Source organism: Psittacula echo (genome assembly GCF_963264785.1).
Source record: "Psittacula echo genome assembly, chromosome: Z".
Taxonomy (NCBI): Eukaryota; Metazoa; Chordata; class Aves; order Psittaciformes; family Psittacidae; genus Psittacula; species Psittacula echo.
Genome location: NC_137742.1, coordinates 37,068,368 through 37,085,325, shown reverse-complemented (window position 1 = coordinate 37,085,325; position 16,958 = coordinate 37,068,368). Strand labels below are relative to the sequence as shown.

At 38.7% G+C, this 16,958-nt stretch overlaps 1 protein-coding gene across 1 annotated transcript in view; it reads right to left on the bottom strand.

Annotated features, from left to right (window-relative positions):
* Positions 1-16,958, bottom strand: part of ADAMTSL1 (ADAMTS like 1) — a gene marked incomplete at both ends in the record, with an annotated part of 432,351 nt that overhangs the window by 117,500 nt on the left and 297,893 nt on the right. Inside the window, 2 exons of the mRNA XM_080637755.1 lie at positions 1,643-1,717; positions 7,199-7,325. Coding sequence (XP_080493881.1) covers positions 1,643-1,717; positions 7,199-7,325 — 202 coding nt within the window. The remainder of the gene's footprint in view (positions 1-1,642; positions 1,718-7,198; positions 7,326-16,958) is intronic.

The following is a 16,958-nucleotide window of genomic DNA, read 5'->3' as shown; positions in this document are numbered from 1 at the left end:
TCCCTCCCCCTCAAATTATTTTATCTCATGCATATATAAAATCCTTTGATGGGTGAACAGAAAGATTCATGGAGACATCTGAAACAAGAAAGCGATGTATTTGGAGTTATTAATGTTTACATAGAGCAGTTAATCTAAACCTCAATCAGTGTCTCGGGCAGACCTCACTCATTCAAATCTTTTTGTTATAAAATGTGATATGGCCTGAGTGAAGACAGCTTTAGATTTATCTCTCCTGCTAAAATCTCATTTCTCCCTAAGCTGTGTTATAGCTCAATTTCACTGAAAAAATAATAAAAGTATGAAACTTTTCTAACTTGGAAGAAAGCATCTATACTGGGAAAGAAGACAGGAGAGAAAGGAAGAGTGCAAATCATTTACTGGGAAAGTAATAACTACCATTCTAGAGCAGCTCAGGAATACCCAAAAGCCACTCAAAAACTGAAGTGCAGGCAGCACTTGAACTTGTAAGAAAAACATAATATATTTTTTTCTTAGTTTATAACCTGTAATTTGCTGTTCTTTATTCATAGCCCTAAATCTAAAGAATCATTAAAAGATTATAGTGTGCCCACTGTTTCCTCAACACAAGCAGTGAGGTACAGAATAGGACTACCCTCATTTTGCCACTCAGTAGAAGCTCTTTGGGTGAAAGAAATCTGGAGAGGATGAGAATAGTTTGGTGTTTCACTTCCTTGCTGACACTAATGTTTTTATTTATACTGATAAGCTTAAAGGACTCTAACTGATCTGTACTACAGGAAACTCCTATTACGTTTTGGAAAAGGAAAACAGGAAACCTACTTATCTTACAATAATTTGTGCTTCTAAGAGGTTATGAAGTACAGTTTGTGTCTTTCCTGGCAGTAAATCCCATTTACCAACACTATAGCATTCATTTGATGCTGATGAAATAAGTAGCAGCTTGTGAGCAGCTACTGCATTATAAAGTCAGAGAGAGGGATGCACAGAGTTTCTATTAATGAAATAAATGAATTTGCCTTCAGCTCTCCTGGAGTGTTCTCAAATCCTGCAATCCTTCTCACAGAGAAGAGGCATACACAACTGCTGGGATACAGAGCTCCCTGTCAGATAAAGCAGGGAAGTGTTATATCTACGAAGCAATAAGCAGTATCACTACTAAGGAGCAGGGTTTGTCTTTTGCATGCTGTTTCTGATCAAATTTGTGTGTGTGTATGCATGCGTTTGTGTCCATCTACGGAGTAAGAGAGATTATCAAAACAGAAACAGATGTTAAAGTCATGAGCAGCTTGATGGCTAAGCTTAGCTGTAGGGAAGCTTATCCAGCACTGTTCTCAATATTTGTTCACTCAGCAGGATATATTTTATTAATTTGTAACAAAAGCTCTTGGCATCAAGTGAGCCAGCCAAAGGACAAGCAAACAGAAGTGACTAAGAAATTATGCAGAGGCAAAAGATTCTGCAATGTTGGCTAAGCTCTGCTCTGAAGAGTGTGTAACACTGATGTAACTAGGTCCTTGGAGAACTTCCGAGGGCAGAACTCATCCCTGTGTCAAAATCAGTGATCTGAGAAAGGGAAATCAGATACCACAGTGAAAACAGAACATTGCGGGTTATCAAGATTTTCATAAACAAATGTACACTGACTTCTTCAACTTACATAAATGATCGGGTCCTTTCAGCATGACGCGAATTTGTCTGCTTCCATAGGGAATAGCAACCACCGTATCGTCCACTGTGGGAAGGCAAAAATGCATGGAGTAAACAAGCAAAGAAATTCTCATCTGTTTTCAAACAAGCAGTGAAATAGGTGCTTACAAGTCAGTCAAAAGTAAAGCTTTTAGACCAATTAAACAACTCTATGAATTATGAGAGAACATCACAAATCTGTAAAAGAACTCCTTAAATGTGAGAAGAACCTTCTATTTGGAAAAACCCAAACCCGTTGGTTTTCTTTATTCTCAACTCCTTCACAATCATTTCTGGATTTCAATCTCAATAGCCTCCTATTTCACCATGGCTCCACTTAAACCTCTTCCATGACTTTTGAATTGATATTTGCGGTGAAGTAGAGAAGCGTAAGCCTATTCTGATGCTAAACCAGAAGCGTCCATTCCTTCATTTGACTCTTTCCCAGTTGAACACTACAGCTTCTTAACAACCCTGCCCATGCTTTGTGACGATCCCCCACTTCCCTAAGGCATGCCTTCCCTCTCACACCTTTTATTTTAATGTTTAAAAGTGCTATAATTCTCCTTCTCTTTCCACACCATGAACAGAAAGTCCCTTCAAAAACAGAAGCCTATTAAACTGTAAACAGGATCTTGCACCTGTGAAGCCCTTGGAAGCTTTGCCAACTGAATTTAAATTGAGGTGTGAATTAGAATGTAGGTCACATGCTGCTGTGAAAGTTGGTTTGGTCAGCAATTCTCAAGAGACAGCAACCTCAGTAATTTCCCAAAGGGAGACAGGAAAGAAAGGTGTGGGTAGATGCTAGAAAATGTTCCTAATTCTCTGCTTGGGTTGTGGAGTTAGTGCCCAGAGAACACTGACCTAGACTAACCAGCATGCCTAGGTTCTTCATTCAGCTTTCCCTATCCTTTTTGCTTCCTTCTCCTGTAATTAGAAGTTGGGAAAGAAAAGGTATGCATGCCTAACAGGATTTTTTTGGGGGGGCAGGTGACAAACAAGAGAGGAATGAAGCCCCTTTTACTATCTGTTCATTATTGCTGCTCACACCTGTGTCATGTAATGACTGCTAGCAAGAATTATAGCTCTGGTCCCAAAGCAATGCATTGCTTTGTTAGGTAAGTCTAACTCAGCCCATAAAAACATACTGTCTTTCACCCAAACATATGAGATGGGGCCTTAAGTTTCTGACCAAACTAAACTGGCATAACTGTTCCAGCCTAGCTAGATCAGCATTCTCAATTACCAGCAAAATAGTTATTAATGTTGTCATTTTATATAAAAAATGGAGACAACAGAAAAATGGAAAGCTACAGGAAACAGGGACTTCTAAAACCCATGTTCATTCATTCAATCCTGTATCTTGAAAATGTGAACTACAATCCCTTTAAATTTTAAATTCAGCCAAGTGCCACAGGAATTTCTGCTACTTTTATATTGGAGAGCTTTATGGGATAAAATAGCCATACTTTTGTGACCTCTTAATATCCTAGAAGTGAAGGGGTAAATGAAGGCAGTCTGATAAATCTCTGAATGTCACAAGAATTGCATAGAGATGAAGCCCAGGCTCTTTTGAGTTTCATCACCTTTTTCAAAATCTGATTTGAGAGGTTTCGTCAATCTATCCAGAAATTTCAGCATCTCCTAAGACTTCTGTAACATTGGGGCTGAACTCTATTCAGCACACATTCTGCTTATACACATTCTGGATATTACATTAATTGGCCAAGGTAGACATCCTTCATTTTTACACAGAATTCAGATTTTCCATTTGAAAAGACAAATATTCAAATCTTACAAAATTCATTGCATATTGCTATTCTAATGCTGATTTTATTGGTACGATTCTAGCAGTCACATTCATGATACCTAGTAGGATAAATACACTTTATCCATTTTGGGGAAAAAAAAATCCATGAGTATGACACATTGTTTTGCTGTATAATATATATATCATGTTTATTGGAATGAACCTGGAAAAAAACAATAACTTCAATTTTTCAAAAAATATTAATGGTCTTTTTACAAGTGTTATTTAAAGACAGTCCCATGTCATTATTATATTTGACTGTCTCTCAGCTATGAGCTCTGTGCTGGAGAGTTAACCACGCACTGATATGTCACAGTTTAAATCATATGACCATATATACTATATATTTGTAGTATGCCTCTTCTGCTCCAGGGTATTTGCTGGGACTATATTTCACCTGATTTTGTCATTTCTCTCCATTTGAAATCCTAGCACACTTTGTGCGATATGTAAATCTCAGTGGGATTTATGCTTATCACAGTGCTTCCTGCTTTTACAAGCAGAAGCAGTAGGGACTTGAAGGATGATATCCTGACGTTAACGGTGATAAGAAGGAGACATTTCCTGTGAAGAGACATGTGGAATTAAGCATGGTAATATTTAGTCACAGCTCTTTCCAACAATAAGCAGACAGGCAGATTGTGGAGCAGCTGTGTGATGCACTCTGAAGAAAAGGCACAAAGTGTATTAATGGGTGGTCAGTTTCTCTCAAGGGGATGCACACAGTGGTGAGGGAGAGTCCCAGATAACTGAAAGAACAGTGGCCCAGGGCTGTGAAGAAAGTGCAAGAATTAAGGTAAAGGTTATACATCAGGTACATACATCAGATTCCCATGAGAGGTAAGTTTCTTCTGGTTTTGGATTTTGAATATGGATGTTGTCCAAATGGTCTGTCAGTTTTCATGACAAAAAATTGAGTTGTTTCTATTTCGCCATTACTACTGATATTGAACTGAAATCTGGAACTGCATCTGGTTTTGAAAACCATGGCAATCTGATTACTAATCAGATAAATATCTATTCTGTCTCAGCATACCAATTTCTATAATTATCCTTCAAATGTAATTTACTTCAGTAGTAGATGTCAATCCTTTTTTAGTGAAATACTAGCTTTTCACAAGGTGATCAGCAGACTTCACCCACCACTTGTGGGATAAACTCTCCTGCTCCCTGGTGAATACAGAGAAGCATGCTTAAATATAGCTTATCTCCATAGGAAGATACATACACTCTTTCCAAAAGGGGATATCAAGAAAAAGGAAAGATTCGCTTTTTGCAGACTTAAAAAGATTGAAACACCCAAGTTTAGAACTAAGAGAAAAGGATATTTCTGGGTTTTTTTTTTTTCTTTTTTTTTTTTTTTTTAAGTAGAAACAAGAGCATAGACACAGGTCCTTCCTTTTTTCACAAAAATGCAGGAGAAAATTCAACATTACATTGCCTCCTGCCCTGCTATGCTTCTCTTTCTGAAGCCACTGGGAGAGATATATACCCTTATAAATACTGAGGAAGCTGTTCCCATAGAAAGTGTTAAGTGTTTGAAAGCTCTATGAATTTCTTTCTAGTAATATCCTTCTCCTATGCTCCTATCCTACTCACATAAACAGCATGGAGAAGTGAACTGGATAATGCCACCAAGAGAAAATGAATTGAGTTTGATGAGCTCAACCCTGTATCTGGGGTGGTTTTGAGATATAAACAACTTAGAAATTATTGGGAAAGCACTGGAATAAAGGTCACTGTCCAGTTTCCTTCGCACAGCGCTCAAACTCGAATGCTGTGCTCTGCTAGGCAAACAAAAATTCCAAGTGAGTCCACAGAACACCTCCACTGATATTTGGTCACTGCTGCACACGCCCCTTCTGATTTTTCTTAAGTTCCATGGCAGTCTGGCTCACATAGACCTTTAATACCTTGTTCATACCATAGACAAAATATGACATTAATTCTTGAGAAATGAGGACTATTTTGTAGAGATGGTTGGGAATTAAGCTATTGACTAGCCAAACATAAACCAGTCATTCCACCAAGTATATCAGGCTCTGATCCCAGATATGCTAATGTAGCTACATTTACAGTGACAAATTAGCAAGATGCTGACACAGAAAAAGTGCCAAAGTGACAGATATTTAAACAAACCTGGGGAAGATTAATGCAGAAAATAAACACAGAGTAGATTTTTAAAAGCTATTTAAAATCTCAAATTTTCACAGCATGTATATAAATTATTCTATGATTCTATAAACTGTTTGGAAGCAATACACAAAAGAGTTCCTATTAATTCATACATGTGAAGGAGATCCATAAGTGTGCCTTTAAAACTGTAAAAAGGCAATTTAAAGGAGCACTTACTTTTGGTATATTTGAATTTCATACTCTGTTGCATAACTACGTGTATGTCTACAGCAGGGGAGAGAATAATGTCACGTGGTTTATACAGAGTGCATACAAAATCTGATTAGCTACTTCAGTTCTGTATAACAATTATTGGCATGCAAATATGTTTAAACTATCCATTCTCTGACATTTTTCTCACATTTGTCTCACTCTAATAATATGCTTTCTGCCATCTGCTCTTCTACCTATATAACATTCTACCTATATGACATTAATAGCAAACCATTCAACATAGAGACTATACTGTACTAAAATTTTAGTACTGTGCATAATATTTAGTGTGTTTATCCTCAGTAGAGAGAAGCACCTTTTTACCACAAAGCAACTGAAAAGCAATGAATTATTCTTACAGGAAAACATATTCGCCAAGAAAGTTCACAAATACTGTGATCTCTCAAGCAGCCTGGGATTTCTGAATCAATTCACATTGCAGAAACAGTAACAATGAGGTGAAATTCCATTCCTAAATCTTTGTGAAATATTTCCTTTTCCCTCTAATGTGCAGTTCTGCCTCAGCAATGGAACTCTTATGAGAATTATCGCTCCCTCCCTTCTTCCCTCCCTGCCTCTCTGCCTCCCTCCCTCTCTCCTTCCTTCCATCCTTCCTTCCTATCTTTTTACGCTTCCTTCAAACTGCCCAAACATGCCTCATCTCTCCTCCCAGAACTATAGCTCCATCTGTGATGCTGTAACCAAGGTGAAAAGCCTGCCTGGAGTCCAGGATACACTAACCCTGTCACTGGGGCACACTAATGCTCTTTACCACTCTGAGTTGAAGACTCAGACAGTGTGCAGGTAAGTCCATATCTGTTTGTACCTGCCCATGTAGCCACCCCCTTATGACTCAGGCACCACAGTCCACCCCACAGCTGAGTCAGTACACTCAGCATGCAGCAGGCATGCTGTGGGCATAGGTCTGGGAGGGAACACTGCCACATTGGCAGTACCATCTCCTCAGGGTGTCCCTCTGCCGCAGAGCAGCATAAACCACTGTTCAGAGCAGCGTTGACTGTGTCCTATGCCTAGCCAGCTGTACAGCCAGACCAGAATGAGTAGAGGCAGCTCTTCTCATTCTGCAGCTCCTTGCAAGCAACTAGGTAATCAAGATGTGAAATTTATTGGTGGCACATTCTCTGTCCACCCCCACAGCCAGAGCTGTAGTCTGAGCAAGCCTAATTTAAGCCATGAGAGAAGAAGCTGTGGGGACAACCAGACTGACCACGACCATGCAACTGATGAAAAAGGGTGAAGTGTAGCTTGCAAGAAATGCATATTTCACTAAGAGGGGAAGATGGCACTTGACCAGAAGGGACAGCTTACGTTTATTTGCTGAGAGCTGGGACTTATACTGGCCTCGAACCAGCCGGCAGGTGGTCCCATCACCATTGCAGACCCCACAGTTGTCTTCCTTGACAGCACTTCCCAGCTGGTGGTCACAGCCAACGATCTGGCAAGAAAGAAAGATGTGCAGTTCAACGTGAGCACCTACTGACTGACTGCTCAATCCATCTCTGCAACGAATTGCCACCAAACTTCTCTCTAGGCATCTCTAGATGGCTGTAAAGTGCCTTAACAATGAAAGAGGCTGAATAAATCTGGCTGGGAGTTCGAACTGAATTCAGATGTGAGATAGTGAGCAGGTTAGTACTCAATGGCTTTTACAGTCCAGAGAAAGAAAAGAGTATTGTCGGAGATTGTTTTTTAGGGCATTGCGAATGTTTACTGGACAGACACCAAAAAAAATTCACTTATTATAGTTTCAAAAAGAAAAATGCTTGAGATAAATAACAGAGATACAAAGTGGACAGATAGATAAAAATAAAGAGCAGCACAGATAAATGGCAACATGGCTGAGATCTCACTGAAATTTTACCTGCTCTGCAGTTAGGAAAACCATGTGGTTTTAATTATGTTTGACAATAATCTTATTCCACACTATCACTGCCTGTGTTCTGATATTGTTAAAGATCTGATAAATAGGAAGGAATGATTAAAACAAAGAACTGAAAGTCAGAAGCGCAATTATCTGCTCTGAAACTGGCTTTACGCTTATATGCAAATTGTTCCGTTCAAAACTTTAAAAGTTGAACAGATGAACTCAGCTTCTCAGTTTGCAAAAAAAAGTAATATAGTTCTAAGGAGAATAAAATATAAATTTATAATTAAATGCATTTAAAATTAAAGAAATAGAATATAAATTTATTTAGCATAGTGCTAAAGGTAGGCCTTTTGTTTGAACTGTGATTTCTGCATCCAAGTTATGAATTTTGCACATAATTGAAAACAAAGAAATTCAGCAAGTCCATACGATGTTATAATTGTCTTCATACATACTGGAAAATAAAAGGCTTTCTAACATTCTGACATGCACAGTAAGTAATGAAAAAATATTTGTGTATAAATTCTACTTCTGAGGAGTTTGCTCTAAGACTCTGAGCCAAAGCATATATGAACACACGGAATTTTAAATAAAGTGCTTATTTCAGCTTTGAATTTTTCTGCGTCTGTGAGTTTCAGTTGTATCAGAGACCTGAGTCCTAGAAACTGATAAGAGCAAATAGAGTACTTACTATGCAGAGTCATACAAGCTGCATGTGTAACTTGCCTACTTAAATATTGAGACCAATATTACTTATTTGTGCAAATCTAGTGGGCCGAGCTGCAGATCTCTGCTAGGGTGAGATGTACTTCTGGGTTTGACCCTTCCTGTTCACTTGCCTGTGAAAACTTAGGCTTTGACTAATATCCAGTGTTTACTTTTAGCAATTTAATACCCATTTCTAACATCATTATTTTACTAGTGGCACAATAGCACTTTCTTTGGTTATCTGTTATGTTGATAGTATAATAAATTTAATTAAAATCATTATAGGTTTAGCTTCAGGCTTGATGAAAGCTATCATCAAAATTCTTTGACTTTACCCACTTCTACTGGGTCAGAACTAGGTCAGTCTTCAATGCTTCTGCATTATATTACAATGTCTCCAGGGGAATTAATGAGGGTGAAGGGAGTAATGGTCATGCATAAATGATACATTTCCCTGTAAAGCTAGTCATATCAAGACTGCAAGAGACATTTTATCACATTAGAAATACCACTACAATAACAGTTAGATAGCTGAAGCAAAGTTAAGATTATCGTGACTGTGACTACTCCACACAGAGATTCCAAGTACAGACATATAAATCATATCAGTGATACCATGTAAAATTTAGGTCTGTTTTTTTCTGAATAAGAATATCCCTACAGAAGCTGGTATACAGAGACTGGTTTGCCTTAACAGTCATGAATATCTCTGTATAGACAAGATGTGAAAAAAAGTCACCTGCATGATCTGAAAACTGTATGACATAATGCCTATAAATCAGCTTTATTTCCTTCAGCATATTACAGCTTACTAACACCCACAGTGAGAAAGGTCTTGCTGACACACCAAGGCATCAGAGGAAAGGCTGGGATTCCCTTTCATATCTGCTCATAACGTATTTTATCTTCTCTCAGCAATTCAGTCTAGAGTTGTATACAAATCTGTATGCCTTCGCCTATTTTGAAAAGAACATATGAACCGCCTGGATACGAAAAGGGTTGAATCTTAAATCCAGGTATGAGGCCACCAATTTCAAAGCCAGCCTTCACTACTTTAAAGCCTTTTTAACTTTATGAATCATCAGCTAACATGTTGCCATAGGCTGTAGTCTGATTAAAGTTAACTTATAAATTGAGTAATTTGGATCTAAGTTACAATTTGTAGAGGAAACTGCTAGGAAAATCTCAGGTGTGAAAGGAAGTTATATTGAGGTTCATTGCTCATTTTGAGTTGGACACTTTTTGCCAGTGTATAGTATAAAAATATTTCTTTTGCTGAAATGGAAGTATGAGCAAAATGGAGACCTCTTATGAACACCAAAACTTGTGTGGTATGAACAAAGTACATTTTAATCTTCCTGTACTTGGTAGTCTCTCAGATAATTTTATGCTATTAGAAATTTTAATGAAATTAATTAAATCTCCTATTTCTCCCCAAGGTTTCTGCGGAGCTTTTTGCTCTTTTTCATTAAAAAAACCCCAAACCCTTAGGAATAATTAATCAACTCCTGAAATAAAAAATGTTCCCAAGATCACCGGTGGTATTTTTTTGTTTTATTTTCTTCACTACGTAGGGAAATACTTCTTCCATCTTTTTGGGGTAACTACATTTAGTAAAAGCTTGCTAGTGTTTGCAATGGAGTCATTGATTCTTTAAAATTAAAATCACTACTCTAAATCTCTTATATTACTTTGTAGTAGCTCTTACTGGGAAACATCATGTAGGCCGGACCCTTATGAAAGTAAAAGATCAGAAAAGGAAATATAAAAGTGCTCCTGAAAAAAATAGTTATGAGAATAGCAACTTCTGTCTCTATGAGCAGAAGAAACATGTTTTACTGAGTTGAGAATATATAATTTCCATTATATTATTTTACCTTTCCTTCAAGGCTGTAGAGAACTACTGCAAAAGATGAATATATGGGTGAAAATATATCACCATCCCCCCAGAAATCTGCAGAGAGTTAGCAAGGAACAGGAAGGCAGAATTTTTTCTTTCAGCATTCACCTGAAAAATGCATGAAACATAGATAGGAGGTTTTGGAATGCCTGTTACCAGGGATGCCAAAGATGTGACACTCTAGGGGAGACCCAGGTATCAGGAAAAGTAGATTCGCTTATGCTGCAGAGCTAGAAAAGCCTGCTGAGACTCTGACCCATGGGCATACTCATCTGACTGCGTGGTGGTCGAGGACTTGTCATGAAAGTAAGCACCACAGAAGGAAATGCTTCATCAGCTTGCTAAGCAAAGGAGTGAATAGGGATATTGTATCTCTAATGTACAGCTCAGAGTAATGGTTTGGTGGACACAGTTTGAAACAAAATAGTGACATCTTTGAATCACAGGTCTAGGGAATATCTCACTCTCTGTAAAGCTTTGAAATGTCAACTCCTCATCTTGGTTTCAAACTAGAACCAATGTTGAAATTCTGAAGTTTCTGTGGGATGGAAACTTTCCTTTTCCAATGCATTCTTGTCCTGATCTTAATTTATCCTGCGGGGCTTAGGGAGATGAAGTCTTTTTCAATCCATAAAGGGCTGGGAAGGAAGCCCCCAACAGGAACAAAAAATGGATTACTGCAACAACTTGTGCCTAGAAATGTTCTTAAGTAAGCAGTTTTATACTCATTTCTATTGCATGTTAAGCCTCCTCCCCTTAAAGCAGGCTAATGAAGCACAGACTTTCCATACTGAGATCTTTTGAGTTTCAAATTGCTGAAGTGTGGTCAGAGGCTTGACCTGCAGATTGTTACCACACAAAACGTCAGAAGCAGCTTCACTAAGGTCCCTGACAATCTAATCCAAACCCCATTAAAATCTAGAAAATGCACTTATAAGTACCGACTCCCTGACCTTCTTTACCATCTCTAAAATGAGCTGATTTTTTTTTATTCTTTTTACTGGTTTAGCATAAAAAGTTTGTAACAAAAAGCCAGAATAATAGCAGCTAATCCCTACTTGGACAGGCCTGAATTGTATTCTGGCATAATATACTACAGTTCTGCTCAGAGGTAAAGATCCATATTACATTTTAGGCTGAAATCCCACACTTCATGCTGACTCTGATTCCCACCCCCCAAAACACTTTTACTCCACTGACAGCCAATGAGTTGGGAAAACAGAAAAATAGGGATATTCCTGACTCTGAGATACATTTGCAAAATAATCTTTACAGGACACTGCAAGAAAAAAGACTTTCATCATGTTAACAAAGCAACTGTTCATGTATAGTTTAAAAGCATTAAGTTAAAAGTCCCACAACAGGAGTTGGAACTAACTCACTGAGTGCGTGCATGAATGTTACGTATGTATGTGTTCCCCTTGAACTCTGGCTCAGTTTAGCAGATTTTTCCAGAAATAAAACTGGACCAGCAATGACAGGTTTTGCTTCAGCCCTGCTAGCCTAGAAATGCCCTGAAGTAAGAAGTTTTCATAATAATTTCTATTCAGTATTAAGAAACTCTGGGCAGGAAATAATGTAATAAAGCAAGCTTGCAAATCTAGCCAATTATAAATAAATCTCTCTGGTTTTCAAAGGGCACGTCTGCAGTTCAAACACAAGAAGTTCTGAGAATCCGAGAAAAAACAAAGTTGCCCTTCACACATATACCAATCTGGGGCTCAATCTGGGACTTGTGTTGATTGTCATTACTCAGCTGAGGAAAGTTTTGGATCAGAGCCACTCTTTCAACTGGGTCCAAAATTCTGTTTTACAATCAGGACGAAGAGCTGTTGTACTCTTAAATTACTGTGGAGAGAACAAGCTCTGAGCTGTACAGCAAATTGGAACTGGGTTGGTGTCTGTGATGAAAGGACTCACAACCCCTGCTGAAGTGATATCTGCCCTTCAATTCACTGACACCTTATAACAAGAGTTCACAGCCTTAGCATTTTTTTGGCACAGCCTGCTGACGTTGTACTGTGACAGGCAGTCTTGTGCAGCTGGGCAGGACTCTCCTATGTCCCAAGGAATTCAGGTAAAAGCACACCACAATCAGCAATTACAACTGAAGATCATAAGATGATTTTCACAACATCAAGGCAATTTGTGACTGTGCTGTTAACAGTAGTCCCAGTGACAAGTGCAATCCATGTACTCACTTGGCACTTGAGCCAAACAAAACTTGCAGTGTAAATAAATTTCAGTCACTGATAAGTAGCTTAATTGTTAAATAGAACCACTGGAGTGACTGAGATCCACCTTCCAACACACTAAGCATGTGGCTGGCCAGCTCAGTGATTTGCCTTTGCTTGTTGCCTTATGTACCCCTGATCCACTGGAAATGACTTGCATATCCTGCTTGGTATCTGTCCCAAGACCCAGCATTCCCAGCTAGACAGGGTTGTCTGCTACTACTGTTTTTAAACCCAGACCAAAACCCGCATGGAGCCTCACCCGCCTAGCACAGCAGACGCAATTGAGAATCAGTGTTTTGGCCAAAGCTCTAGAGCCAAACAGCAAACACCCAGCAGCAGAAGGAACTCAAGAGAAATTCCTATTTCTCAGGTTTTCCTCAGGGAAAAGAGTAACTATAACCTCATTCTGAAACCACCCTTGATTTAAAAAGAAACAATTAAATCAATTTAAAAGCTACAACTTTAAAATGAGCATTTGTAGAGGCGTTAAAATTTTGGATGTGGAAAAAATGCAACTCCTATCCTTATACGCAAATTTTGCTAGAAGGAATCTTCCTACATAAAAAAGATTGAATTTTTCAGATTCAGTCATACATAACCAAGAAACTTATCGTGTGGGCCAACATAGGAGCCCACAGATGTGGAAACGAAGCCATATTTAGTTCACTCTCTGACGATACAGGAATCCAGAGGCTGCTGTTCTGTAAGGAGCAACTTTTAAACAGAATTAAATTTAAAGAGTTTATAAACAGATGACAAGAGGAAGAAAGGAGGCTTTTGTGATTATTTATATTCACCTATCCAATTCACAGTTTTATTTGGTTTTGTCTGGATTTGTGTTCACATGTCCATATTCTGGCAGAGTAAGAAAAAGTTTCTGCTTTATTCTTGCATGTTGTGATTGGAGGAGAACAAAACCTCCTCATCTCTTTAGTCAGTGCTGTATAGCAGGTTTTTATTGAAATGCTTGATTTTCTCAAAAAGTCACACATACTGTCTAAACAAATCACTTACTTAGCATTGCCAGGGGAAAGATTTGCTAGGTTTTGTAGAAGACGAAAATATTATAACAGGGGGTGATTGCAAAAGCCATTATAAGTCAAAACTCATCAAGGCAGCTCTCACTCAGCTTCCTTAGAACAACGTGCTTGAGAAAGCAAAAGTAAAGTTAATGAAGTCTGCCCTCTGGACCCATCCTCCTAAATGATGAAGCACTAGACTGTAAAAGCATTTAACTGTCACTTGTGACACATTATATTTGACTGTGATCCTTTCTTAGCTCTGGTGACTTCATGACATGCTTGATACTGCCACTCAGACCTCTCTTCTGTTGGGTGTACAAGCTTCCTTTTCTCAAACAGGCTTCTTTTGTTGACAGGAGCCTGTCCTCTGTCGGCTGGATCAATGGGGTTGCAGCTGCAGTGCTTTCCTACTAACAGTGCCAGCACAGACTTGCTGGTGCTTCAGGGCAGTCACATAATCTATGTTATCAAGGAACAGACTTCACTCACAGCTCAAATACTTGAGAGAGACTGCATGTCCCCAACCCCCTGCTGAAACTGCTTAGTCTGTGTGGTATTCTAACCAGTGTGTGTAAGAGGAATGCATGCAGGCTCAATGAGAAGATACTTGGGATGACAGGGGAAACTAGCTAAAATGCCTGTGGGCCCCCTGCTCTGGATTTGCACAGTAATTGAAAGCCTTGCCACGGTCTTCAGTGAGAAGAACACATCTGTTTGGGGCAGGGAGGACACTCTCAAAATGCCCAGCCAAGCATGGACATATTAACATCTTGCAGCACTAAATTCTCTGTGCCACTCAACACACCTTAGATTTTTCGGTGTGCTAAGGAAACACGTGGACACAGATGACTTCATGGTAACTGTAAAAGAACTCTCGGGAGTCTCCAAACTGCTCTTTGGAATACATTCTTTTTGCTGAGCTCCCAAATCATGATGTGCTTTCCACCCCAGCAAAGGGAGGTGCTCTGTGTGCTGCTGGTCAAAGACATACCCACAATAGACAGTTTGTCTACTTGGGAGTAACAGCAGGTATTGTTTCTGCTGAAAGACTAGGACAAAATATCTGTGCAGTGGTGCCAATCTCCTTGGTACCATAAAGCGGAAAACTAATGGCTCCGGGCAGGGGAGTGGAGGTCTAATAATGCAAATGCAGATTCTTTCGTACAATAAACATATCCCTCTTTCCTCACCACTGTCTGCCACAAAAATGTTGGCACCTGGCACGAAGATGGTAATTTAAACATTTGTCTATTACATTTATGAGTCATAGGGTTCTCCACCCCACTCCTTTCTCTGTGATGGAAAGATATGCTGGGCATAATGCTACTTCTTTCATTGCATTACAATGATACTCATCAACAAGAAAACAAAATCAAAATATATTATCCACAGAATATGAGATAGAAGAGGATGGACAGTATTAGACAAAAAGTCAAAACAGCAGTTCAGCTGTTCAGCCTGACACAGTTTGAAAGGATCTGACCATCAGAAATCAAGAATTCAGTACTTTCTGAACTGTTATGTCCCCAGAAGGCATCTAGATTTCAATACAGTCTAAAAAAAAAAGAACTATTCTTTTTGAGTATTTAGGCCAAGAAGCTTGATGAAGACATCAGAAACTGAAAAGCTACTTTAATCATAATGCCAAAAGGCTGGGATAAATTGAAAGCCTACTTAGAACTGATCCTGTTACAATGTCTTCTACATGTCTGAGGAAAAATAGTCACCTTCTTTCCTAAATAATGAAGTCATTATTACATCACTTGCATTTTTCTTCTGGTGTTCTACTACTTAAAAAAAAAAAAAAAAAAAAAAAAAAAAGAAAAGCTACAAACAGGAGCCAGAACTAGCTAAACTACAGGAGACAGAAATCCCAGCAACATGTAAATACCCACACTTTTATTCTGTAACGGTTTCCTTCGTTTTAACCTGACTTCTGTCATAGCCTTGGTAGAAGAAAAAGATCATTCTTAGAAGCTGTCATGGGAGATTAAATGCTTCTGAAAGTGAATACACACTCGTAGAAACACAAATGATGCCTGTTCGTAGAGAATTAACAGAACAAAGGCCTTTCATTCTCTACTTTGCCACCAACCAGGCAAATGACAGGCACTTTCAGTCCTTCTGTGTGAATATAAAACAGCAACACAGGTAAAAATCTCCTTCTGGAAGTTTCTGACAGAGTTTTCACTGTTAGATAATGTGACAGATTAAAGTGCCGAAAGTGGGATCTTGTCAAAATAAGCATGTGATCCTCAGTGTTACTGGTGGCAAGCACAGATAAGAATAGTCTCTAATATTAGAGCAATAAGTGTTGTAGGGTGGAATAACGTAGGCCAGTTGCTTCCAGGACTTCAGACAGAGTGGGAAAGACTCCTGGCCTCCTACTTCGTCAAAACTAGAGTTGACCTGAGCAGTATGAGGTGGTCATGCAAATAAATCAGCTCCCAGGCTAAGCAATGACTAGGAATGTCCATAGGCCCAGGCCAATTTCTGCAGCAGTGCTCCAGGCACATCCCACAGAGACATTTGGGAATGAAGGCACTTTCATGGGACTTTAAGAGCCTGCTGAGGTGAAAACCTAATCTATGTTCTTTAAAATCTGTACTTTACCTGTATCAAGCAAGTTCACTGTGCCAGTGAGTACAAAAGCCACATACTGAACACAGGTTTAAGTGACACTGTAACCTGATTAGTTGCATATTTTGGGCTGAGCTGTAAACAGGAAGCGATGTATACAACAATGCTTATAGACAGGAGGGAGGAAGAGAAACTATCAGTGCTGAAATCATGACAGACAGACAATATAGCACAATCATCTATTTAAACGAGAGCAGGTTTTTCCCACTTTTCTGACATTATGCACCAGCTAGTGTAGCTTTTATTCCTCATGAAAAAAAACTGGAAGCACACACGTGTGTATATATATAGACATACAAGTATATATAGAGAGAACATAATAATTTGGTAACTACACAGTGGCAAAAATCACTTAACAAAATATATCTTCACTGCAGAAAAGTTTGCATTAAAAATATTTTTAGAATTGCTGATTCTCAACTGACAATTTCTTTACCTATCACAGATTTATAACAGCAAATAAGTAATACCAAAATTGTAAGCAACAAAACTTAATGCTAATGTTTGAAAAAAATGTTTTATTGTGAAGAAGCTGTAAGAAACTATCGTCAATACACTCCTGGCAAAATATTCAATGCATTCACTGCCTAGGTTTGATATAAACAATAGCTTTCAAAATTCAGCTGAGTATTGTTGGCTACAATTCTATTGCCATGCTGACTTCAAATACAAAGATGCTGTAGCAAGCCATTGC